A 24,883-nucleotide genomic window follows, 5' to 3' on the forward strand; every position below is an offset into this window, starting at 1 on the left:
TGAATGGAGGCATTTGGTTCAGCGGTTCATCTCCTGGCCAGTGGTGCCCAGACCAGTGGCGTGTTGAAGATGGATGGATGGTGTCCGGGACGGGGATTTAAAGTCGCCCGATTTCCAATCACACATTCCAGAGGGGATGGTTCTGCCTGATGAATGATCTTTATTGAGGAGAAGGAGTTAAAAGAAGCATGTCATTGCTGTCATTTGATGGTGTTTGTATGTACCTTAGCGGCCTTTTCTGCCATTTGCTGCCAGACATTGCAGCAACAATTTCTCTGGAGTGTTTTTATATACATCAAAACAGGATTCTCATCAGCTCCTCTGGTGTATTGGCAATATTCTGCAACTGATGGTCATTTGTGTACAGAAGCGCTTGTCTGAAAACCAAAAAAAGCACCAGTTCTTTTGTCTGTGTTCTCACTGCTTGACTTGACTAGTCAGTGTGATGAGACATTTAGGATTTGTGCAAAATTCAGTCTAACATGTTGCTTTTGCTGATACATTTTGGCCTATGCAGTTAGATGCACAGTGAAAATGATGGAATACATTTAGAACATAAGAGTATAAGAGATAAAGCAATTAGTCTCCATAAGTTGTCAGGACATCATTTGGCAACTAATTTGATATTTAAGAAATTATTTGTAGTCTCTTAAGTATAAATTGAAAAAAATCGCAGTCTAACAGAGCATAATTTTTTCCTCTGTGACAGTGAACACAATTTATTTTTTTCCCCATTTTTACATGTATTTTCTGCTGTTTGTTGAGTCTACAGATCAAACAATTGAGGAGTTGAGAGAACATTCAATAGATTTATTTTAAAAGATGAAAATAATTGTTGGAGTCCTACAGATATTTGTAAAATGTCTGAAATAGACGTCCAGCGTCTGCTCAGATGTAGGTTTCAGCCGTAATCGGTTGCTCCAGCTTGTTTCAGTTCTATAACAGCAGGTCTGCTTCTCTTTCAACTGTTGGCGCATGCTTCCTTGTTACTGTATGCATGTAAATACAACCATCCAGCCTGTATCAAAGCAGCCAGGCAGGAGGAATTTCCCTCTTTAAAAAAAAAAAAAGAAAAAAAGAAAAAGAAAAAGAAAGAGAGAGAGAGACTTGCCCTGGCTCAGCGCTTCTGAACAAAAATGGCTCCCATGCATCACCCATATGGGGCCCTCTGTGCTAGAGTCATTCATATATTCCGGATATTACAGCATTTGTGAAGTGTTTCTCTGTCACAGCATCTCTCTCTCTCTCACACACACATACACGCACGCAGGCTGCCGTATCACTTCAGTGAAAGTTTGGTGTTTTCAGTCACATTAACATAGGTGTTATATTTTCATTAATTCTACCAGATATCGCAGCATCAAATAGCTTTGCAGGATAAGAAACTGATGGTGTCTTAGAGAGATTCAGTAGATTCTGGAGTTAATATGCCAAGTAGAGCATGTACTAATCAGTGGCAAAGCTCACAAGCAGGAAGAAACAAATGATAGCGCACAACCAGAGGGGAATGATAACCTGTCACAGGGGCATTGCTGGTAATTTTGTGCCACGTAACAGAATATTTCTTTGTTTTCTCAAGTCTGATACTGAAAGGTTAGTGGGCCTTCTGTCTTGATTGCTCAGCACTGATTGACCTCAGCTCAGGGTGAATAAAACTGTTCACTGATTTTAAGCGTAATTTTATTCTGTGGTGTTAATGCAAATTGTCATCAGTTGAGACATCGTTCATAGATAAAATAATCTGAGATAATATTCTGTTTTATTGACAAAATTACGCATGACAAGTTAAAGTATCACACAGATGGAAAAAAAATCATATAAAAATCCATTATTTAACAGTTCTGCTCATTGATTTGCAGCACTGCCCATAATGGCTCGACACACCCACACATAGCTAAGGTATAGATACAAGAGAATAAATGGCCCAGCAAAAACATCTGCTAGCTGTAAAATGTAAATCCTACTGACTCAAGGTATTTATTGTCATATTTCCCAAACTGACTTAAAATTAAACAGTCTGTGACTAAGAAAAAAATCACCTTTTGCTTGAAATTTTTTCAACTTATTTCCACATTAGGGACTATCTGCATGTGATGAGGAGCCAAAAAAAAAAAAAAAAAGACATTCCCTCAATTACAAAAGCCACAATCCAAAGAACTTGAGCACCAGTGTCAGCGTCTCTATTCCAGTAAGATCCAGGAGAGTTCATATATCTGAGGCAGCTTTTAATGGTCAGAAAATGTTACGCTGGTGCCTAAAATCTGCTGTTGGGAGTGTCTGACAAGCACATTTTTTACAAAATAAATGCAATTCCAATACAGGTGCAACACACACACACACACCCACACACAAGTAACACTCTTTGTGAAGCTCTTTGATCAACAGTCTGTCAGTGCTTTCAGTAAAGAAAAAAAAACAACAAGAGAACAAGCCTGACAACACCTTTTCAGACCGGACCAAGTGACTTGTGTCTATGGGGATTAAATTTGTGAACAGAAGCTCTACACACACACACAAGGCCCCGCATACACACTTCGTCACCACACGATGCCACAACACCTCTTTCTCAGCTGCGAGTATAAAACCACATTGACAGGAGCCTTGTCCTCTCTTGTCGAATCGTCACGGTGAAATGTTTACCTTTACATACAAATGGCCTGGTGTCATGTTGTGTCACATAATGTTTCATGGACAAATAATGTGTCCCATTTCTCAATCCGCCCTGCAGCCCTTAAGCCCCCTTCTAGCCTCTATAGTCACAACAACACCCAGGCACCATGGCTGCAAAAAGAGAACCTTGTGTCGCCACAGTGAAGTGCCACTCTGAATTAAATCCCGGGGATATAGAGGTAAGCTCAATCAGCACTGTGGCGATGAGTGTTTCAAGGAAAGCAAAGGCAAACACATGAGCACCAGAAGCAAGTTTTATATAAAAGTGTTGGTATAGGTGTCTCTGTGTTAGTGTCAAGAAATCTAGCACAAGAGTGCTATTATGTCAAGCCAAAGGGGGCATTGCTGAAACCATACATGATGTGCTTCAAGGGAGAAACATTCAGTTACAGGGCCTTCAGGAAAAGTAACTACATAAGGAAGTATGGCCTTTTCATACAGTAGTTTTGAAAACAAAAGTTCCAAAAGACTTTACAATTAAAGAATTTACAGCACTGGATGTGAAGCAGAAAGGACTTGAAGAAAACTTTTAAAAATGAAACAAAAAAACAGAAAGAGGTTAAAAGAGCAAAGAATTGCTTAAAAAAAGTGAAGGAACATAACTTTAATATGTTTCAGGTCTGCAAATACATGGAAAGTGTGGGTTTAGGCTCCTTAAAATTTAATTTTTCAACGATATGTCTGGTAAATTTGCTACAGAAATGTAAATGCAGTTAACTCTACAGTTTAGAAAATTTCTGTGATGAACATATAGGAGTGCAGTTAAATTATGTCTAGGAGCAGAGGTGAAGGTATCCTACCCAAATATAATTCTGAGGCACTTTTTCTAAACCTTCTCTCTGATCCACAACAGTTCAGGGGCACACACAGAACTTTTGCTGCACTGTATTTATTGACAAACGGAGTTTCTTTGCAGAATTGGGGTTTATACAAAGTATATGAATAATGATACAAAAGAACACATTGTTATACATTAAACCCAACAGCATGGTGGTTAAAATCATGTCCACTTTGAAGCAGGTATTATATTAAGTGCTATATTCCAATAATGCAGTGTATAAGAGTTTAGAACAAACAAGTATTTAAAAAACCAAGCCTTCAGCAGACTTAGCATTTTTGATATTTTAAGCACATACCTACACCTAAGTAACATCACAAAGGCAGGATTTTTACTTTTATTCACTGTTTTTGAGGCTCTAAAACCCCCCAGATGCAGATGCAATGTTTCATTTTCCCCACTGAAGCCCCAGTTTGTCTGCAGCTCTGCTCTGAACAGGCTTTTAAACCTTTATCTTTGCTCGTAATTTACACTAAATTTAAACGGCGTGCAGGAAGCCAAGAGTCTCGGAGGCAGGGAGCATCTCCTCCTGTGTTTACGTGTTTACTTATTGTTCTAATCGTCCCTTTAGTTCTTCTGTCTCGCGTTTTAATGCGATTCTTTACGGTTCCGCTCGGTCAGAGCCCGGGTCACCGATCCAACTACTCCCCCTCATATTAATTACATTAATTAGCACGGGGGATGGAAAACAAACAAGTGATGATTAATATCTAAACTATGGCGAATTCTTTAAAGAGATCCAGTAGGCAAGCTAAATGTGGAGAGACACGTGAGGTTGCAGGAGACACACGAAAGGATATTAGGGGAAAAGAAAAAAAAAAGAAAAAAAAGGTCTGAGAGTAAAAAGAAAAAAGATGTATCAACAAGTACCAAATTTTAAAACACTGCTGTGGGTAAAGTTTTGGATGCAGAGTGAATATTCTGCAATCTCTATGCAGAAACTAATGTTTGAATAAATACACATTTGAAATATGCAATGTGCTTTTTCAGTCTCATTTTATTATGCCTATTATGTATATAATAATTATTATATAAAGATATTTTTTGACGATCATGATAATAATAATAATGATGATGATGATGATGTTTTGTTGTACTACTACAACTGTTCATATTTTGTAGGCCTATTTTTTATATAAAAAACTTTTTTCCCCTAAAATTCACATTCCCACTGTGAACATGAATTACCAGGTAAAGCTTAATTAAAACAGCTTTTCAGCTATTAATCACATTTTCCTTCCAACTGGGTCCATTTTATTTATTTAAAATTTTAAATTAGAATTCTAACATAATGTCTAATTAATCTCCGCTGCATTGTAAACTTGGCAAAAACAACCAACAATGAAAACTTAAGTGGAATATAATAACTTGGTTTCTGCGAACAGCTCAATGGCAGATAATTGTACAGTCTTTTCTGCGAGCTCACACGTTTCAGGAAATGCAGTGAATAATCCGCAGCCATGGCCATGCATACAGATTCAACTTTTGGGTCCATAAAAAGATAAGGATGAGACTGAGTGTGCCGAGGATTCAGAAACAGTAGCGCTGTCAATATATGTAGGCCTAATCATCATTATTAATATCCTGGTGCGGGACAACAGCGATAAGATTAACTAAAGTACATTTTTCACAAGACTTCGCTTAAGAACTTTTCTATATGTGAAAAGGTCAACATGTCACCCACTTCATGCTAGCAGAAATCTCCTGTCTTCCAGTCCAGAGCAGCACAAGTTCATATTTTCCTGACAAACGTCTAAAATTACATATTTTGGGGGTCTTCTTCTCTTCGAGCTGCAGGTGGGAATTGACCCTCTTTTTTTGTTGTTGTTGTTTTTTTTTGTTGTTTTGTCGCCTTTACACGGAAAAACGTTAGTGTTTGTATTTGGATGCTGAGGGCGCGAGCCGGAGGTCAGGGTCGGAGTGTTGCAGCGCGAGACGACAAGCAGGGCAAAAATGGGTCGATGTCTCGCGCTTTGTTCCGCACTCAATAGTCTGCGGGCTGCGCGTGAACCCTGAGACCCGCCGCTGTCTGGAGGACACGAAGAAGAAGAAGAAGTTTAGCCTCCGAGTCCAGAGACACACCCACTGCTCACAATGCTCTGCCAAATCTGAATTCACAGTTTGGGTCCGGTCCGGTAAGAAATTGTGTTGGAATATTGTGTTTAACTTCACACAAAAGTGCTCGCTTCGCCGTCTAAAATGAGTTAATTTGTCGTGTCCTTTTTATGTATTTTCACCTGTGAGCTCAGTTGTCTCACAACAGAAAAATTATTCGGTTATTTTCGGCTCAAGCTCGAGGCCATTTGCTAGCTAAACTCTGGCTGACTCACTCAAACTATTACAATTACTCCCCCAAACACAGCCTTACACCGTTTTAGCTTTTCTCGTCAGCAGAAATGTGTAAACTATTGCTAAACAGTGACAAGAGAAGGAAAACAGGGAACTTTTTGTTCTGCTTTTAAATTTTTATTCATTAATTTTCGAGGTTTGGTTTGGCTAAAGTCTAAACAATGCGGTGTAAAATCTTCCAAGTTGGTGAAAAATGACTGCAAAACCTGACTGACGAGTCAAAAAAGAGAGCACATGTTTAATGTCATTGTTCCGGCAGAGAATAAAAGTTCTCGACGAGAACCAAACAAAGCGGTGAGTATCAGTATGAGTGGAAATTTTCAGTTGGCAAATTAATATTTAAATTCAATGTTATGCGCTCACAGGTGTGTGTCTGCGAACAATCAGAGCTGAGGAGCGGAACTATCCGTTTTGTAACAAACACTTTGCACACAGTGCCTGCAGGAGGAGAAGACAGCACTCTCCACCTGCACCGGTTGAAGCTGTAGCTCTGTTTGCACCTGCTGCTGCTGCTGCTGCTGCTGCTGCTGCTCCGCAGTGTTTCAGTCCATGCGTAATGCGTAAAGAGCACCGTGCGTAACAGGTGTATGCTGACAGAGGAGGAAACAAGTTTGGAGAAACTCTCATAAGCGCTCTTTGGAAGACCCAGAAAGGAAACTAAACATAAACACACTTAAGAACAAAGTCTCTCTTATTCGTGAGTTAATCAAAAAAAGAGCCAAACCTGCGCTGGTTTTACGCATATAGACTGTAATTTAATGTTACCCACCAACGTCCAGAGCTATCAACGGGGTGTGTGCCAGAGGAAATGAATCTCACATAAAAGAGGGAAAGACAGAGAGAGGGAGAGCGGGGCGGGGGCGGGAAAGTTTAGTAAAGTGGAACTTGGTAACAGATGCGAGTGAGGGGGGCGCGGCCCTGCAGGGAAGGGTGGAGGTTGCATGTTGTGTATGTATGCGTGGCCGCGCATGCTAATACGTGCACGTGAGCGTGCACGTGTATTGCATTGGTGTGTGCGAGCTCGTGCAGGAAAAGGACAGGACATGAGCGCACATTGAGAGAGCGGCTCTTTTACTCGGCGTGATCATTTCACGCTTCCCCCCGAAGCCTTTTTTCCACCTAAAGCGTTTAGTTGCAGCTGACTGAGCACTTGCAGGGAGTGCAATAGGGAGCGGAAGGGTCGAATTATTTCAACCTACAACTCGCCCCAAAAGTACTGTAGGACGAAAGAAAAAAAAGAGAGAGAAAGGGAGAGAGGAGAAAACAGTGCCAGGGAGGGAGAGAGGGAGAGAGAGGGGGGAAGAGAGGGAGACACTGGAAAAAGTTTTTGTTCTTTTCCTTTTTTCTCCCTCCATCGCCTCCCCCTGTTCTAACCGGCTAACATGGACCAGGGGCCCAAGAGTCCTGCGCTGCGGCTGGGGAGAGCAGGTAGGCTGGCACCGGCTCACTCGAGCTTAATTTCACTTTTATGAACAGTTAAACTTCGCTTTTTGTCAGTTGAAACACTTTTTATGTTTGTTCGTTTTTGTTTGATTGTTGCTGCAGTGAAAGTTTAAAAGTTGTGGAAGTTATTTATGGATACATTAATTATTACATTTTTTCTCATTTTTTCAACTTTGTGCTTTTTTTTTTTTTAAGTATTACAAGATTTCCTAAAGTTGTCTGGATGACGAAAAATAGGAACAGCAGAAGTATGAACTTATTTTAGGAAAAGTTGGTCCAAATTTTATCTCAGATTTGTAACTTTTGTGATAAAACTTTCAGTCAGGATGATTTAGTCTAATCCCCGTTTTGCTGTGTTTAAGAAATCCGTTACACTGACAACAAAAACACTTTTTTTTCAGTTTAGGATTTCTGTTTTTGCTAGTTGGAAAAAATAATTTTGGTGTCAGTGAAGAGTTTGTTGAAACTTTTTTTTCACATGTGTAATGTCTGACATCTGGTGTTGGTAGATAAGCAAAAGTGACTGAAGTTGTTGGTTTTGTGAGTCATTGTGTGTCAGGTTAGACACACGTGTTGGGCAGTGCCATCACCTGAGAGAAACACCTTATTACCAGGACTGATCTCTACAATACTAAACACCGTTTATTTGGATAAGATCGTGGTGGCTATGTGTGTACGCGTTTCCACATTTGTTAAATACCCGGCTGAAAAGAAAACGGTAGGGTGGTTGTGTGACATGCTGCTGTCCTGGAAGTTTTTTTTGTTTCGCATTATAGTTTGTGCGCAGGAGTTGGCGATCAGTTCGGCTAAAAATATCTCTGATGACTGTTTTCTTCGTGTCTCCATTACTTTATTCAACAGGTTAATCTCCTATAGGCCTATTCATAAAACAGCGGGGTCTGGTACAGCAATGGATCAGGCCATCGACCTTGTTATGGCACCCAATGGATATCACATCATTTCATATCGCTGCCCGCTGTGTCTGCATTGATAAAACGTCGTTTGTCATTAAGAAACTGTGGGCAGGTGATCAGCCTCTTTCAACGGGCGATGCTTGTGCTACATGCAGCCTTTTCTCCGGAAAAGAGAAAAAAAAAAAAAAAAAAAAAAAGCTTTTGTGATGCCCCTGTTTGCTCGATACTAAGATTATTGTAATGAATGCAGACTAGATGTTTAAGACAGTTATGGAACAACCGTTGAATATGGGTTCAGACTACTTTAAATTATGTTTAACACATTCGTTTTCGTATTATTGTGACAAGAAAGCGTGTTTCGATCCCAACACCTTGCCTCATAATAGAAATAAATTAGCTTGTGCCCGGCCTTCTATGGAAATTTGTCGTCAAACGATGCCAGTGGTCTGTAAGACAAATAATGCCTCCTTTGCAGCCTTTTGTGGAGTGGGCCTAACCCCTGATAAAGCAATGGGATTTGTAGCAATTGGATAATAACCTTTTAACCACTGAGGAAATCAGAGTTTAAAGGAGGCCCTCCCCTGTTGATGTGTAAAGTCTTTAGGGCCCAGGGCCTATACCTACAGCCTCTCCATTTCCTGTCACTTTAAAATACGTGCTCGGGGTACAAAGGGGAGTCAGCGAGAATGAACGTGGATCTAATCAGACCTCCTTTCTTCCCGCCCTGCAGGTTGGCAGTGCGTAAAAGCGCGTTTTTAGCAACGAGCAGGGGCCGCTGTTTGAGTCAGTGTGGGGCAGCAACTAACGTTAAATTATTATGAATGAAAACATCGACTGTATTCGATATACGACATTTTGCATAACCTTTTCAAAAACGTGACATTCTTCTTCTGCCCATTCTAACAATAAAATATAGGCACATTTGGATCCGTGCCCATATATACTGTGGACCAGAGTCTTTGTGTCCCAACAGTAGGAAACCCTTGAATCATGGCTCCTCAGGCTTTGTGCAGAATATATTTTCTGATAAGGAATATGCGATTCTCTGTTCCTAAAAGTGTTGGTCTTGAAACGCGTACTAACCGTGAAAAAATACAAGTCAAATAGATGTTCTGCCAGTGCGCAACGAACACCAAGAAACGCTGCGATAGAGAGAGATGGAAGACAGAAAGGGAGGGGAGAAAAGAGAGAGAGAGAGAGATGACCTCACATGGCACATAGCCTACATCCGTTTTGACCTCAAGTGCCCCTTTGTAACACAGAGCATGGGCTGATATTCTGACCAGCAGGGCCGTACATTCCACCTGACAGATGACAGACTGGTCTTTATTTGGTTTATCAAAGAGTCAAATGGTTACAAGTAGGTTCATCTGATCAGGCCTCGGCATGGAAGAAGGACGCAGTCAGTGATTCACCTGCTCGGCTCACAGTGAAGTTCCACCTCGAGAAGTCCAAGATTCTCCTCCAGTCCATATATTTTATTTATTAGTTATGACTTTTATATTTTATAAGCAAATGAAAACTTAAGAAGAGATACGGGAGCTTTCTCATTATGTTTACAGTCAGCGGGCGTGTAATAAACGAGCTGGTAGAGTTAACATGCGCTATTAATTTTTCATTGCTTTTTCGTTTCGAGGCTCGGGCGTAAAAAAGCAAAACAGCCCATGCTTTCATGGTGAATGGAGGGAAGGGGAAAGGGGAGAGGAGGAAAGAAAGATGGAGCACTTAAACAACAACACTGGCTTCAATTTGCCTCCAAATGATTATCACAGCTCAACCACATTCTTACTAATGTTTAAGAAAGTATACAGACCCTCTTCCTCCTCCTCCTCCACGACCCTCCCATCCTCCCATTTCCAGCACTGGAGAGGTAATGAAATATGGTAATGGATTTGGATCCCCGGATTAAAGTCGTCCTACCCTGATGGAAGTTTTCTCCAAATTTCCAACCCTAAAGCAACAACAATTTGTATACATGATTGATTGTGTTTGGATTTTTTAATTGCTTATGTATTTAATTTGCAAATCGGAAAGACAAGAGCAACGGCTGCAATTTACTTCTGTGGGGAAGAGAAGCGCTCGTGTCTATATCTCAATAAATAAACAAAAAAACAGACTCTGGCTGCAGAGGAGAACAAATATAATGGAAACAAAAAATAATAATGAATTGATAAAAGAAATACGCAAAATATGATACGATTTTGGGTTTGAGTGTCTATTTAGAAAACCCAAGAGCCAAATACCCTCCTCTGGCAATACAAAATATTATTTATTTATTTATTATTAATTTATGTGACAGAGGGGGGAAAATGAAAATGCACATTTTAAAAAACTTGTATTATGTATTTAAAAATGCCAAATAGTCTACAGATTTCTCACTTTACAGAGTATTTTCTCGCAGCAGTATCTCAGTCACTGCCATTGTCAGTCTTCGTCTACTTTTGGCCATTTCGTTCATGTGTGGCCTAAATTAAGGCCTACAGGTTTCTGATGCATGATCCAATTCTTTCACTTTTCTTTTCAATTACACTTTAGTCTATTTGATTTTTGATTTTATCTCCCCCTTTTCTAAATGACAAAACAAAAATCAAAGTGAAGGTGGTTTGCTGTCTGTCAGGTTTGCATGAGGCCTTATAATTGCTGAATGCTCAGTAAAGAGATGTGAAATATGAATGAGGATTAGTGTGAATGTTGGAAATGGGGTTTACTGTCAGTGGATTAAAGAGCACGAACGTGGAATCAATGAAGATTCATGAAACCATATTTAGTGTCGAAGATCTGGGTTCAGAGAAGCAGCCAAGGCTTTAGAAACACATGCATTGATCCTGTGTGTCATGGATTAACAAGCTTCTGGTGTATTTTTGGTCAGTTTGGGCCTCCATTGGACTGCATGGAAGGACTGCTAACTTTAAGCATACTGATAGTAAAGTTCCTGTCTTGTATTTGCAAGCGTGTGTGTCTGCGTGCACGTACGTGTGCGTAAGGACACTTCGTCCAAGGCTGAACGCCCCCTCGTGGTTTCTTCGGTAAACATCCAAAGCGAAAAAAAAAAAGAAAAAAAAAAAAAGCATTCGAACAGAAAGGAAGAAAATCACAAGCTTCCAGCTGTATAGCATTAATTTAAATAGAAAAAAGTTCTATATTTCTATAACACATCTTCGCAAATAACAACCTGACTGTGTGACTTGTTTTTGTTGGATTTGAAGTAGTTTTGTGGGCTGTGAGGGGTTCAAAAATGAGCCAATTTAATACTCTGAAAGCAGAAGTGCACATCATGAAAGTAAGAAAGGAAAGAAACCAATAATACAGAGGAAGAAATTTACAAATATAAAAATCTTAAATTAAATAAACTCAATAATATCGTACACTGACCTTTTCAGAAACAGATGCATTGCCTTGAGGTACATCAAGCACGTAAATCTTTTGAGAATAAACCTGTAAAAGTGAGCAGAATAAGGTAAAGATTGTTGTAGATGCTGTTTATTGAACCACTGCAAACCCCAACTTGCTAAATTAACCTAATATAGCACGTTTAATGGTGCTGCTATACAGGGAGAAATTGTCTCCTGTATAGGTCTAAATGTGTCTAATCAAAGGGTTAATGTGTGCAGTATATATGCACCAAGGAACTGAAATGATTAAATGTCTAGAAACAGGAAGAAGGGAAATAACACTTTTTAATTTGGCTCATGCTTTAGGCTATTTGTGTGGTTAATATTACAGGGGCGAGGCTTTGATATGCCCTCTCAAATCAGGTGGGACGCACATGTATTGAATCCCCCCTCTCACAGTTTGGAGTGTAAATGCAGAGCTCGCCAATTGCATTTCATTAAAAAGCACCTCCGTTTGGATCCGCAATCAATTAGTTAATGAGTGGGAATGCATGTTTCATAGGTTGTCTCCCAATTCTCCCCAAGCTAAAGATTTATAACATTGTGTTGAAGGATGGAGGGAAATAGAGAAATTATGCAGGGCCAATTGTTTTCATAATATTTGACAACTCTGGCCTACAAATGGTTCAAAGAATTGAAGGATTTTGGTCATTTTAACTTTTATGTGTTTCACAAAATGCTGTGGGCCTACAAAAGCTAGCCTTTTCTATATTTTCTATTTTTTTCCCTTTCGTTCTTCCTACAGCTATAATACAGAAAGATGGACAATTGCAGTTTGAGTTCTTGAGCATTTATAAAGCCTTGCTGCAACTAAGCCTCATTTTTAGTAATACTCAATTAATTAGCCATTTAATATTGACATGAATAAATTGAGCGCAAATGGGTATAAAGGCATTAGGTTTTTTACTTCGTTAATTGAAATTAAACATATGATCATCTACTCCCCGAGCCGTGCGTCGCTTCGCCGAGCCTCCTCATTGGCGGACGGACAATACATGCGGGGTGTCATTGGCCCACGGGATTCGCCGCGGCCAATCAGCGCCGTCCCCCGCCCGGTTCCGTCTGGGGTTGGCGGTGACGTGGCGGGAGGACTCGCGTCGTGATTGGCCGAGCTCCCCGTGAGTGACGTGCGGCTGGCCGGCGCGTGTAGGTTAGGGTTCCAGGGGGTTGGGAGCGCGGGCGCTGTCCGCACGAGAGCAGGTCCTGAAACGCGCCGTGCGCCACCGTGGAGGCAGGCAGGCGCAGGCAGCTGTTCACTGCACAGTCAGAGAAGCCCGTCCGTGCGCACATTTACACCACAAGCGTTTGGCGTTTTGTGGCTTCCAGGCGCGGAGAAAAAAAGTACCCTTTGAATTTGGATCGGACTGTTTCCTCCGTCTCCAAAACTCATAAACCGGGGAGTCCTGCAGCTGCGTCTGTGCGGGGAGTCCTGGTCAACACAGAGGGGGAAAAGACACAGTGACCAAGAGCTGCTTTTCGTTTACACAAGCAAGACAACAACTCTCAAGTCAGCTTCAGTAGCTTTTACTCCAACCAGAGAGTGCGTTTTTTTTTTCTTTTTTGCTGCGTAATTTTGGTTCTTTTTTTTTTTTTTGGCACGGTGGGATATGAGACTTCAAGATGTGAGCAGTCATCCGCTCTCACTCGCTTTATTGATGGGAGATAACCAAGTGTTCATGTGAGACCAACTGCCGAGGACGATTTATGACAAGAAGAAATGTGCAGAAAAGAACCCGGAGCAAAAACGCACCCAACAGTGGATCTGTAACGAATATTTTCTTTTTATATTCAACCCTGTTTTTTTTTATTTTTATTTTTGCTTTTTTTAAAATATTTCTGCACAGACTGAGAGGAGAAAGTTGAGCCTCCATCGGTTCAGGGGTCACGATCAGCGGACCGAGAAGGAGAGAAAGGAGGGAAGGCTACTTTGTTTGTTCTGCATATTGTTTTTTTTTGTTTTTTTTTACATTTTTGCTGTTGTTGCTTTGTTTTTGTTTTTTGTTGCAAAACTTAGATTTTTTACGTCCTGGGACTGGTGGCAGCTTTGCGTTGACGAGCAGCTGAAGGAATGAGCACTATTGCTGTCGTTTCCCTCCTCTGGTTCAGGAGACGCCTGAACAGACCTGCTGTTGTACCCCGTCCCCATGAGGAGGGGGCTCGTCCCTGATTCACATTTTTTGGCACCATTTCTTCCTTCCCTTTTACCTGCAAGTCTCTACTTTTCGATGTTTTGATATCATTTTTATGAGTCCAACTCAAAGTACACCGTGTCACCTTTTCAATCAATTACATTTTCGTTTTGTAAATTAGGCATAAAAAAAGTTATTTTTTTGGAAGGGAACTGGCAGCGTTGCGCTTTTCATTCATCGGAGGTCACGGCTTGTCAGTATATAGTGGCCGACTGAAGCGGGGCGTCCGGTGGCATTTTTGAGACCCCTCAGAGCGCACCGGGGCCCGGCAGCCCCACCTTAACGATGGAGATTCACTGTAAGCACGACCCGTTTGCGGCAATGCACAGTAAGTTTATACGTTTCTAATTTCCTCCACCTGCATGATCCCATCTGCCCTGAACCGAGCCAACCCCGAGACCCCAAACTCCTAATAACAGCATGCACCATAAACTGCATTCTTTGGAGTCTTAAAGTCTATTTTTAAATGTGTTTATTTATTATTCAAACTACAAGTAAAGCAAAGAAAAACGGCATTTAAACAATATGAGAACTCACCTTTCGCTCACAAAACCAGCGTGTTTAAATTTAGCATTTAAAAATGTTTAAATGTTAATTTTTTCACTTGACAATATTGAAAATTATTTTTCAAAAATCTCCAAACTGTTTGAAAGTAAATTTGTCGTTCAAGCGAATTTTATCTCCATTTACTGGCGCATACATGCCTATTTTTCTCAAAAACAAAAACAAGTGTTTCCACGAAACGACTTTTATTATGGAAATTTGTGCAGTCTTTGAAACGTGCAGAAGTCTTTAGGCTGATTATTCGTTTTCATTTTTTCCTCTTCTATTCCTGCATCTGCTCTTTGTAAAACCACTTGTCTTTTTCATGTCTTGTCATTGTAGTTTTTAAATGCACACAGTGAATGTCGAGCAGGTGTAAATTGGCCTGAGTTTTGCATGGGATGAGGAGCTGAGGTGATTTTGTGAATCGTGTGATGAAATGTAGGCGATGTAGGCCTGCTTTGTGTTGTTTGTTGGTGCCTTGTGAGGGACCGTTTGCTGTGTTTCCCCCTTTGAAGGGAAAAGGAGGTGCAAGGGTCAGAGAACGGGAGAGAGAGAGTGAGGGAGAGAGACCTACTGGGTTAACAAAGTATGTCTAAAAGCTGAACTTGATCCACAAACAGTAACAGCAGTGTTTCTGCACATAAATAGGTTAGGCAAGCACACCGTGCGCACTTTACGCACAAACTAGGAGTACTTTACGCACGCCGGTGTAGGCTGAGGTCTGCGCAGGTTTAATAATATTTACAGCAAGAATGAATCTTAGGTTCAACTCTCAGCATGTAGCAACCTCAGTGTCTTGCTCGAGGACACTTGAGCAGAGCAGCTCCACGCAGGGCCATGCATGGATATACATGGGGGACACAACTTGGTCACTCAGTCGTGACATGGCGGCCCCCGCTTTGTTTTTTCACTTCACTTGGCCTCTCCCAAAACTGACCCCATTTACACTGATTTTTATGAATAATGAAATAGCGTGTGTGTTAACATGAAAAAAACTGTATTTCTAATTTTTACAATCTCCAAAATTCCCACCGAGCATTAAAAGAAAACTGTCTTTTTAATTAGACAATGGGCCCTGCTGACTAGATGGCACAGCCAACTAAACTCCTACATTTGACAAAAGGAACGATTCTAATATGCTCAGATATAGTCAGCACTAGAGACTGGCTGTGGAGGCCCACATAAGAGCAAATAATAAAATAAAAGAAAACTTTACGTGTACTTTGAACAAGCTGTTTGTGCACATTTTGATATATTAAAACGTGATCCTCATATTCACAACCTGCAGTGTGGCTGCGCATGTTATATTTTGTCTTTGCGTTCAAAACTTCAATAAAGCATCCCTACAAGCATTTCAGCGTGTAATAGATTATGCATTCTATATTTTATTGCACTTTAGTCCCGGAGAGAACGCGTGTTATGTGACTGACAGAGGTTCCCACGGTGTGTTATCCTGCAGGATTAAAAAAAGGAAAAAAAAAAAAGAAAAGAAAAACGCGCATACACACACACACACACACACACACACACACACACACACACACACACACACTCATCCAAAAGCTAGAACGAATCATGTTTCCTCTTCCCTGCCGTTTCACCAAAGCCAATGATCCGCGGTGCTGACGGTAACAGCGGAGCTAAAGTTATATATGTCAAAGCCCGGAGACGCTTTAAAACGATTACACCTAAAAAATGTCAAAGGTAGAGAGAGAGAGAGGTCGGGACGAATCGACTGTGACGCGTGGAAATGTTGCGCGAGTTTGGATGTGCGCTGCGTGTGTACCGTGTGAGTGTGTGTGTGTGTGTGTGTGTGTGTGTGTGTGTATAAGAGAGTGTGTAACAGTTTCATAAAACAGCCTGAAGTTCACGTGTGTGTGAGTTTGCTAGGGAGTTTTAATAGTGTCTTTTAAGTTGAATTCTAAAGCGTTGCCTTTTGCGTCATATAAAATTAAGTTATTTAGTGTTTTGCAGCCAAAATTTACGCACCGAGTGCTCGCAATGTATGTTTTTTGATTTTTGAAAATCCTATTGTTGTCCCCACAGAGCTGCTGCTTTCTTATTATTAGTTGTTACACATTCCCGTTACATTCATTTTGAGAACAACATTGTCATCATCATGATGATAAAATAGGCGACATTTTTGATAGAATTAGTTAAACAGCCACTTGATTGCACCTTTGCTAACTTAAAAGAGTTTTTTTTTTCTACCACGAGCACGAACAATATATAGCGGGGATATTTTAAAAATCTATAGCAGGTAATTGTGATGATAATGAGCTGAATTTCATAATCACGTATTGTAATGGTAATGGAGGCATGCTGAATATTAAGCAGGCGAGGCTGTGGCCTACCTTAGTGACTCATGAAGAAAAAATAGAAAAGTGCGACTCTAAAGTAGGAACAATTGCTGACAATATGCGGAAAATAAATAAATAAAATGCATCAATCTTAATCCGACAGATTGAATCAAGCTTTATCCTGATCAGTGTAACAGAAATAGGAATTGAAACTTAGAATTTATAAATCATTCATTTTTTTACGACTTCTTCTCTTGGGAATCTTTGCAAAACAGTCTGATAATTGTTTATTAACAAGCTTTCCGGAGACGCTTTTCCTCGACAAAATATTAATTATCCCACAGTCCACGAAAAGAAAACACAGAATAACTACATGCGTTCAAAACGCCTGTCTGGCACATCTCACAGATCTGTTCAGTGTTTGCTCAAGGAAATTTGCCTCATCTGTATTCTTGCAGGCAACTTTCCAAACAGGTTTTCAGTCAAAAGTAATTTCTAGATGCCTTTCCCCCCTTTTTTTCCAAGACAGAGAAGAGAGACACGCAGAGAGAGAGAGGGGGGACCGGTGGCGTTTTTTGTTGCGATTTCTCTTTTGCTTTATTTTTGAACCGTCAGGCCGTGACGAGGCAGATGAGAGATGAGAGAGAGAGAGAGGTTGGTGGACAGAAGGGGAGAGAGGAGGGAGAGAGAGACATTGAGGAATGCAGCGGGAAGAGAGAGACAGAGAGCCTAATGGACCTTATTTTCTGGATGGGGGAGCTCGAATATATTCTCCTTTATCTCTGTATTTTTTCCTCCCGGAAACACTGAATCAATCAAACATTTAAGGAGGTGCAGGGCTCTTAAGTCAGCTTCTATAAAGGGTAAATAAATAAAATACAACAGGGATGCATAATGACCGCTGGTCCCCTGGCTGTCTCTGTCCCTCTCTGATTCAGCAAGATGAAAATGAAGCTGCTGCCTCTGCCAACACTTTGCCCCTCTAGAGACTCCAGGTTCGGCTTTTACAGAAAGACCCTACAAAGCCAAGACCCCTAATTTGGCAAAATCTTCGTAACTAATTTGCAACAAAACCTCCTGAGCTGGCCCATGTTGATTGAATTTCTGGGAGCAAGTGGTTAATTTGTTTGGTCAGTGGGATGAATTGGTGGACTTCAGTCATTGAACTCACCCAGCTGCAAGAGACGTCAAGTGTTGTAATGTCATGTATTTCCAAATGATTATTTCAGTCCACAAGAAAGGGGAGCAGTCTCTTATAAAAATTCAGGGAAATTGGTGTGTATTTTCTCTACTTTATCATGATAAAAACCTGTGAGCTATAATTTAGCTCAAGGCCAGCACCATTCCTAATGCCTAAAACATGGCATAAAGCCTCAAAATGAGAGCTAGTATGACTTATTCAGAGAATTATACTACAGTGGCCGATAAACAAATGCCTTCATAGAATGTGTAAGTTTTTGTCCCTATCAGTATTTATAGGCTTGGAAAATAAATTTCAAACACATAATCCCCCATAGCCTACCCCAAGAATGGCGAGAGTCTGAACGCCTAATGCCAACAGTAAATACACAGATAAGTGAATAAATAGTTATCTGGAGGTTTTTGTAGGTCACAAGTCATTCCTCTCCATCTCTTTACAAAGCAAGGCGTATTTCATGCCCTGGCCCAGATAGGAAGGGTGAAAGGAACCATTTCATTTACTCTTATCTGAAAAAGAAGGAGAGAGAGAGAGGCAGAGGGAGAGAGAGTCTTTTCCGCAGATACCTGTGGTGAGGACGGCGTAGCACAGTAGGCTTCTATAAACGACCCTGCAAAAATTGTGCTTCCATTCACCGAGAGGTTTCAGGAAATAATAATAAAGAGAGGAGCACGGAATAATGCCTTTACACAACTATACAAAGCAGTCACAGAGAGTGAGCGTTTCAGACCTGAATTTGTCCATGTAGGTCAGCAGGCGCTTTCTTGCTTTGAGGAATATCTGAAAAAATGCATGTGTGGGTGTCCTCTCTCTGCATTAACAGAATGGGACATGAAGTCACAGGAATTAGCCGGCGGATTGCTCCTATTTTACAAAAACAGTAGGATTTCGGGGTGTCCTGTTAAAGCACCGACTACAAGCATCTGTTGGATGTTATTTTTCATCTCCTTTACTTTCTTTTTGCTCATAAAATTTCTAATAAAAGGACAAAATCTGGTTTAAAAAAAGTGGGATCAGCAGCAGCAGATCGGAGTGGTTTCCAGTGAACTGAGGATCTAAGGAGATGGGTGCACCAAGACATAAAGCTCTGTGGAGTCAGTTGTGATTTTGGCCTTTAAAAATAAAACTATTTTGGTGCTTCACTGTGTACCTGAGGTGCAAAGAGTTCACAGAGCACATTATTAATATCAGGAACTATCAGCAGGCTCACTGGGAGCCAGCAAAGTTGTCATCATTCATGGAATACCAAAGAGGCCATACTTATTTTTTTTTATTTACAAAACAGCAGTACAGAGAGCAGCAACAACTTACATCTAGATCACATGTAGAGCATTCAGTGATAACCTCATGAGGGTCCACATGATCTGAGTCCACTGTTCAACTCTTGAAGAGCTGTGGCTGCTTGAGACAAATTCTAGCTCACCAAAATCAAACACTGCAGTTTTCTCACTTCTCACTCTTCATTCAGACACAACTGTGTGTCATATTATTGCATCGTTGCCCATCAGACTTACCAAAAGCATAGAGAAATATATACGTATACTATGTAAAAAAAACCACGTTACCTTAGTCAGGAATGATTCTCCGAGCCACAGCTGAGATTTAGCTCTGAAGTTGGAAGACTTGTGAGAGCTAGATTTTAAACAGGATAGTTTAAATTAAAGCAGCGCAGGTGCAGCCTTTTAATCCCAAGTCTGTGTGAAGCTCCACAAAAGCCTGATTGTATATTTTTCATACACAGCAACTCAAGATCATCTGCAATAAACCCTGGACGTTTGCTAAAAGTTGCTGTTTCTCAAAGTTCATTCTGCCAGTTTACAGGCAGGCCTTCTTCTCCAATTTGTGGCATCTAAACCAAAGATGACATTACCTCGGTGACATCATCAGGGTTGTTTTCAGGGAAGCAAACTGCATTTAAACACTTCATTGACAACTTACTGTTATTAATAAACCAATCCTGATCTGTAAAATCAGTGGAGTTTACCTTTAATTCATCTCTCGGATCACAGAAACAAAAAATTGAAATCTGGATATTTAAATATGTATTCTTTAAGTTAGAAGATGAATCCTTTCAATAGATGTGATTATATTGTCTTTAAAGTTCACACTAGTTGTTAAATTTCATGCCATTCAGTCCTTGAGCTCTGGTTGCACCCCAGGGGCACAGGGGCATTGCATAAACAGATATTGCCCAGTCTACATATTGCTGTCTTTCGTAAAGAGTGATTGCTTTTCAAATTGTGCTGTCTGCAGCAGGCGTCTGCATAATGAGGCTTCCTCTTTCTGGGGAAAAGAAAAAAAAAGTAGTAAGGAAGAGAGTGACCATTCACATTAGCCGTTTGGAAATGGCTTTGTTTGATTTCATAGAGTGAGACTCTCTAGACTTCACATTTCGCTATTTATCTGCCATGTATTGACCTATTTATATTTAAGCTGGAGAAAGCTGTGTGCTTCTTTATTTTATGCTGATGGGGAGAAGACGAGGACAGGGGGACAGGTTCAGGGGGACAGCTTGGTGTTTTAGGGGGTATCCCTGCTGGGGTTATGTGTTTAAAATCTATTACCCCCACAGCTAGGATTAGTGTCTGTGAGAGAGAGTGTGCGTGTGTGTGTGTGTGTTTCCCCTAAAGACGTAATCACTATGGTAATACAAAAGCCAGTGGATTAAATGGTAAAGAAATTCTAGTTGATTTATGCTGCGCCTTTGGTGAGATACATACATGCACAGTATATACATACACACATGATTCAGAAGAGGGAGAAGGAGTGTTGCAAACACAGGCTTTCTGTCTTGCTCACAGTTTATCACTCAGTGTTTCAGCTGGCGGATACAGTGGTTAGCACTGTCACCTCAAATCAAGAAGTTCTTGGGCTCTGACCCGGTCCGACTCACCGGAGCTTTTCATGGCAGAGCTTGTTAATGTATAATTGTGGTCAATTTTTTTAATGTGGCAGTTTGTGCAACTGCTTCCTGCTGACCTGCTCAGAATGTGCCAGTGGATGCTTGGATGAGCTCCATAACAGGATAACTGCTGTAGAAACTAGATTAATGCAGACAAGATATATAAATATGAATCAACTTGCTTATTTGCTTTTCCCTCCAACTCACAGCCATTTTCTATTTATTGTCCAGACTCCTCCGCTCCTGCCGCTTTAATCAGTCGGTCAAAAATGGAAATTTCTCAGGCAGCTTTCTAATGGGCAGCTATGATCTTCTGTGTTTTATGGCTACAGTTGAAGAATTTTAAAAAGCGTAAAACAATCCCGCTAAATAAAGATTATTCTGCAGTGTAAAGGTTCAGCTTGTCTTCTGTTCTAGTCTGGTGTAGACCAGCCTTGCTGTCTTTCATTCATTTCCTCTATAACTTTCATCCCTCAGGGGGAATATTAGTGGTATCTTTCACTAAGGGGCCAGTGCGAGGCCTTGGTCAATAATTAATTGAAATCCCTTCATTTACTCGAAATCTTTGCTTAGCTTGCCGCTGGTGAAATTGGGCAAACTTTGCACTTTGGAATAGTCCGAGTGGTATTATTATGCTGAGCAGGATAAATCAGTGGCAGGAGGGAAATCAGATGTATTTGAGATAGTAAATTAACTCAAGCTGAGGGATTGGAGCCAAGAAAGTCTGGCTGTTACCATTTCCTCACCCAAGTTCATAAAGAATAGGATTCTTGTACATGTTGTACATGTTTTCAGTGTTGGTCTTTGATTTAAGGGAGCTGCTAATGTCAGAGTGCTGCAGCTTTACCAACTGTTGAAGGGCAGAAATAAGCAACATTTTACTGAGAGAGAACAGGGTTTATAAAACAGAGAAGGTAGGATCTGGATGCTGTACTCCAGTGATGCTGATGTACGATGCAATGGCTGTGTGAACTGCCATTTAACAAGGTTTCTTACCTTCAGCTGCTTCAGTGAATCTGCTTAGCAGTCGGCATCAGAGGACTGCAGTCTGAAACCACCTTCAACCTATGATTGTGTGGGAAAAGTCGAGTTATCAGAGGTCCAACATGTACCGCTTTATTTTGCCATTCAACATTTTTTCAATTCTTAACAAGAATCTGATTATATTAACTACCAGGCCTTGGACAGTGATGATGGAGTAAATTCAGAAGTTTTTATCAACGTTTTTTTGTTTTTTCACCAGCACCCTTTTATTAGTTGCACATGTGCAAGTCTGCTAAAATTCCTCTCTCATGCCTATAAACTGTGAATAAATAGAGCCAAGCCATAACATTTTTTCTGTTACTCATCCTTGGCCTTGTTCTGATCAATCTCAAACAGTGTCTGCTCTCTCTCCTCCAGGACATGGTGGAGTCAACCAACTTGGAGGTGTGTTTGTAAATGGCAGGCCCCTCCCAGATGTAGTCCGACAGCGAATAGTAGAACTTGCCCATCAAGGCGTTCGGCCCTGCGACATCTCACGTCAGCTACGAGTCAGCCACGGATGCGTCAGCAAAATACTGGGCAGGTAAACGGCACACGAACACAGTCCTGAGAATACACACAGTCGCATCGCTGTGCTGTAAACAGATGGCAGAGGTGTAAAAAATGTCAACCGTCTTACACCATTATCTATTTTCAACACTGTCCTTTTTTGCATAAGGTGGACCTTTAAAGTGCTGCGATATGAAACAGGGCCAAAAAATGTATGCACCTGTTTTATTTTGTGGTCATTATGGTTAGTTTTTTTGACAACAGAAGGAATAAACACACACACAGGCTGCTTCAGTGGTGGCTAAGATTCCTCTAAGGTCACACTGATGCATTTAGTGTCAATTCTACTTTTTTCCTCAGTTTTCTTCAGCATAAACAAGTCGTGTTCTCGGAGGTGTCTGGGTTCATTCTCGCTTGCCACTTATTTCTCTTCCTCTTACTTCCCTCGCTCTGCTCTCTGTGCTCTTTTCTTGCCTTTTCACCTTCCTCTCTCTCTCTTGCTCTCTCTCCTCTGTATCCTGTATTTCTCGTCCGACCCCTCTCAATATTTCTGTTTCTCCTCACCCCCCTTTTCTCTCTCTTTCGCTGTCTGTCTCTGCCTTTTCAAAGCTAAATTCAAGAGTAAATCCCTGCTCGTTCCGTCCCCCAGAGAAGAAAGGGGGACAAAAGGGAAAAGATTCATCACTTTTTGGAATTAGCATCAAAATGAAAGTGGCACCATATTTCTGCACCCCAAAAAAAAAAAAAAAAAAAGACAGAGCGAGATGGAGAATGGGAGAAAGACAAGAACAAGGGACACAATCAAAAGGGAAAAGGCGTGTTAAAGAAGAAGAGTGCAGGAAAAAAGAAAAAATGAATGAGAGACAGAGAGACCATTTGTGGGGACGGAGAGGAAGGATTAGCTGCAGCGACCCTCAGCTATATCAAAAAATGTGTTGCTCATTGTTCTCCCATGCCTCTCTTCCTCTCTCTCTCTCCCCCTCTCTCTCTCTTTCTGTCTTTCTCTCTCTATCTCTCTCTCTCTCTCTCTCTCCTTTCCTGGCCGTTCAACTCACTGAAGCGTTACCGTGAGGGGGGAGGAGAGGGGATCGAGGGATGGAAGGAGGGAGGGAGGGTTGTTTTATCCTCTCCTCTCTGTCTCTCTGGTGCCAGCAGAACAAAAACACCAACTCTACCACCCTGTGTGTTTGTGTGTGTGTGTGTCTTTGTCTGTGTGTGTGTGTGTGTGTTGGCTCATCGTTGTGCAGATATCAATAACCACGCTCGTTTATTCACCAATGATTCAGCTGTGAATAATTTAAATAGTTTTCCATTTGAAAATAGATTGTTTTTCCTTTAGCTGTGTTTATACTCCAGCTGTGAATAGTCAAAACGTGCACACACACACACATATGCGTAACATGCACACACACACACACACACACACACACACACACACACACACACACACACACACACACACACACACATAAGAAAAAAAAGACAAGGAAGTGCACATTTACAGGAACTCACATCTTCACGGAAAGGATTACTCTTCCGTACAGTGGAGAGAGAGAGAGAAGAGAGCAGCAGCAGGTTTAAGACTGACTGACAGCTTGCATCCACACACAGCATCCCCCCTTTTCTGCAAGCTGTGTAGCGCATTTGCTGTCCTCCCACCCCCTGCTTCCTTGCCCCTTCTGCATGCAAATACATTCATGAAATAGCCATGGTGGACACCAAACGCCTGAATCTGTGTGTGTGTGTGTGTGTGTGTGTGTCTTCCTACCTCTGTGTCACAATGTGAAATTGCTTAAGAAAACAGCAGCCGTTCGAAGGATGAGCCGGGCATCAGAAATATTTCGTGACAGGTGTTTGATACGTTCACATTTAGTCATTTAGCTGACACTCGCATCTGCAGCAATATCGAATAACTGCAGCATTATGTAACTGGAGGTGAGGGCTTTACTCCACTTTTATTTAACAAGGTAAGTCAAAGACAGGGTGAACTGACCAAATAGGTCAAGCTCACAAAATCACGCTAGAATAGTATAAAGAGAAAAGGCCAAAAAGATGGTCACTTACCAAAAAATGTACCTAATTTTATTAACCAGTTGAATCGAATAACTGGTAAGAGCAGAGTTCTGTCTTTCCCACCTCCATCCAAACATTGGTGACAGAGTGTATTAATTAGTAAATATTTGTCAGCACAGTATTTTATAAAATATAGAAATTGTTGGTTAAAGAACAATTTTTTTTTCAAGCCCATCTCAATGCAATAGCCAGATGTCCATGCAATATATGACGACTGAAACATCATTCCTCCTTGTATATGAATATATATATATTCCTTGCGGATGTATGAGTGAGTGACAAAATCCATGGTACTCGCTCTTTTGCAAAAACATATTTTAATGTTTAGCCAATGCGAGGCTTCAGCAGACTGAGTAATTCAGATCAAGATGGAAGTTGTCGTCTTTTTAGTGTGAAATTCCCCCGGAAAATATTCCATTGCTAAACTGTAGTCGAAAGATACACAGAAAGGGCATTTCATACTCAAAAGGTTGTGACTTTGGAGCCACTAAAGCAGACTAATTTTAGCTTCTGGATAAATTAAAGATAGCTTGTTT

General features: G+C 40.9%; 1 protein-coding gene across 5 annotated transcripts in view; it reads left to right on the forward strand.

Annotated features, from left to right (window-relative positions):
* The first annotated feature begins 7,155 nt into the window (after positions 1-7,155).
* Positions 7,156-24,883, forward strand: part of pax5 (paired box 5) — a 63,086-nt gene continuing 45,358 nt past the window's right edge. For all 5 annotated transcript variants that reach the window (XM_008278427.1, XM_008278431.1, XM_008278426.1 and 2 more), the window contains exons 1-2: positions 7,156-7,285; positions 22,143-22,308. In XM_008278427.1, the coding sequence (XP_008276649.1) occupies positions 7,240-7,285; positions 22,143-22,308 (212 nt within the window). In that variant the 5' untranslated portion in view covers positions 7,156-7,239. The remainder of the gene's footprint in view (positions 7,286-22,142; positions 22,309-24,883) is intronic.

Source organism: Stegastes partitus, unplaced genomic scaffold, assembly GCF_000690725.1.
Source record: "Stegastes partitus isolate 25-593 unplaced genomic scaffold, Stegastes_partitus-1.0.2 Scaffold123, whole genome shotgun sequence".
Taxonomy (NCBI): domain Eukaryota; kingdom Metazoa; phylum Chordata; class Actinopteri; family Pomacentridae; genus Stegastes; species Stegastes partitus.